Genomic DNA, 2,037 nt, shown 5'->3' with positions numbered 1-2,037 from the left:
GGGGAAAGGGGGATGTGACATGGGGGTGTTGGGGTTTGGGGAAAGGGGGATGTGACATGGGGGTGTTGGGGTTTGGGGAAAGGGGGATGTGACATGGGGGTGTTGGGGTTTGGGGAAAGGGGGATGTGACATGGGGGTGTTGGGGGGAAAGGGGGATGTGACATGGGGGTGTTGGGGTTTGGGGAAAGGGGGATGTGACATGGGGGTGTTGGGGTTTGGGGAAAGGGGGATGTGACATGGGGGTGTTGGGGTTTGGGGGTGGAAATATGGGATCCAACAAGGAAAAGCTGGGGTTTTTCAAGGAAAAGCGTGATACGACAATGGGTACGATTCAAGGAAAAGTTGGAGTTGGTCAAGAAAAGATGCGATATGATAAAGGAAATGTTGGGGTTTGTCAAGAAAAGGTGTGATAGGACAAGGAAAAGTTGGGTTTTGTTGAGAAAAGACGTGATAGGACAATGGAAACGTTGGGGTTTGTCAAGAAAAGACACGATAGGACAAGCAAAAGTTGGGTTTATGTCAAGAAAAGACACGATAGGACAAGGAAAAGTTGGGTTTGGTTGAGAAAAGATGCGATAGGACAAGGAAAAGTTGGAGTTGGTCAAGATAAGACGCAATAGGACAAGGAAAAGTTGGGTTTATGTCAAGAAAAGATGCAATAGGACAACAGAAACGTTGGGTTCTGTCAAGAAAAGATGTGAGAAGACAAGGAAAAGTTGGGTTTTGTTGAGAAAAAATGCGATAGGACAATGGAAACGTCAGGTTTCGTCAAGAAAAGGTGCGATACAACAATGGGTACGATACGAGAAGGAAAAGTTGGGTTTATGTTGGGTTTTGGGGACAAAAGGCGCGATACGGGACAGCGGAAAACGAGCCAACCAGGTGGAGCGGAGAGCAAGAAAGACACGGAGAAACGTCACTATTTCTACCCAAAAGGCAGCGTTGGGAGCCCCAAGAGCAGCGACGACCCCCCCGGGGCCCAGGTGGGGTGGGCCAGGCACCCAATGCGTGCGATACCTGGGTCGGGCGCCTGCGGGTCGGTGTCCATGTCCCCCCAGGGCTTCCAGACCAGCTCCGCGCGCTCCTCGTCCTGCTGCGCCTGCGCTGGGTCGCGCAGGGCCGGCAGCTCCGCCTGGAAGCCGCTCCCCACGTTGATCTGCCTGGAGAGGGGACGGGAGGCGGTGACGGGGACCGCGGCGGCGCGGCGGGGGGGACGGGGGCGTTCTGAGCGCTCACGGCATCATCGTGCTCCGATCGGCACCGAAACCGCGCGGTTCGGCCGAAAACCACAGGGATTCGCTCCGAGACGCGGCAGAGCGGGAGAGACGCCCTGCGAGGGCTCGGAACAACAAAGCGTTGCCGGGGTTCCGCCGCGACATCAGCGCCGCCGGTGACATCAGCGCCTCGTGTTCCGTTCGGAATGGACGTCAATGGGTCCTGGTGGGCCAAACGAGGGGCAGGAAAAGCGCGACGCACCCGTTTTGCGCCCGTTTTTGGTGGTTTGGGGACTCACGGCCGGACGCTGATTTTGGGGGCGTCCTTCACCAGGCACAATCCCAAGTCGCCGTCCATTCTGCCTGCGGGATATTGAGAAATAGAGGGGAAAAGCAACGCTCAGGATCAAAATCATCGTGCCGAGACCGTTCCTCGGCGTCACAACCACAAATTGTCCCAATTCCCATTGTTTTGGTGAAATCGGTCGCTGATGGATCATCCCAATGGGGTTTTGCAGTCGATCGCAGCACTCGGGTGGTTTTTACACCCGATATCACAGCGAAACCCTGGGGGGGTTGTTTCCATCCCATATTCCACAAAATCACCCATTTTGGGGGTTTTTGGGGAGCACAAGCTCTGCGTTTGCCACCACAAACCAGCGAGGGGACGCCGAACCCAAACCGGGTTCACCGGGCGGTTTTACACCGGGATCGCTCGGCCCGGGTTGAGATAAACCCCCCGTAAACCACAACCATAAAGCGGGGTGTTCCCCCCAAAGCGCTACGTGGGGACATCCGCATCGCACCGAATTAACCCCGTGGG

At 55.9% G+C, this 2,037-nt stretch overlaps 1 protein-coding gene across 1 annotated transcript; it reads right to left on the bottom strand.

The window, feature by feature from the left end:
• Window positions 1-835: 835 nt before the first annotated feature.
• LOC139826897 (zinc finger protein 541-like) lies at window positions 836-1,674 on the bottom strand. The gene is made up of 2 exons (XM_071803281.1): window positions 1,237-1,674; window positions 836-1,160 (listed from the first exon to the last, which is right to left on the bottom strand). The coding sequence occupies exons 1-2, from the start codon at window positions 1,395-1,397 to the stop codon at window positions 926-928; spliced, it is 396 nt and encodes a 131-aa protein (XP_071659382.1). The 5' UTR covers window positions 1,398-1,674; the 3' UTR covers window positions 836-925.
• Between the last annotated feature and the right edge of the window lie 363 nt (window positions 1,675-2,037).

Source organism: Patagioenas fasciata, unplaced genomic scaffold (assembly GCF_037038585.1).
Source record: "Patagioenas fasciata isolate bPatFas1 unplaced genomic scaffold, bPatFas1.hap1 Unplaced_6, whole genome shotgun sequence".
In the NCBI taxonomy this organism is placed as follows: domain Eukaryota; kingdom Metazoa; phylum Chordata; class Aves; order Columbiformes; family Columbidae; genus Patagioenas; species Patagioenas fasciata.
The sequence above is the reverse complement of the archived record's forward strand: the minus strand, read 5'-3'. Positions and strand labels throughout refer to the sequence as shown.

Coding starts and splice junctions, on each gene's coding strand:
- LOC139826897 (XM_071803281.1), bottom strand. CDS start 1,397: ATGTCACCGGCGGCGCTGATGTCGCGGCGGAACCCCGGCAACGCTTTG. Junction 1,161..1,236: donor GATCGGAGCACGATGATGCC/GTGAGCGCTCAG, acceptor TCCCCTCTCCAG/GCAGATCAACGTGGGGAGCG.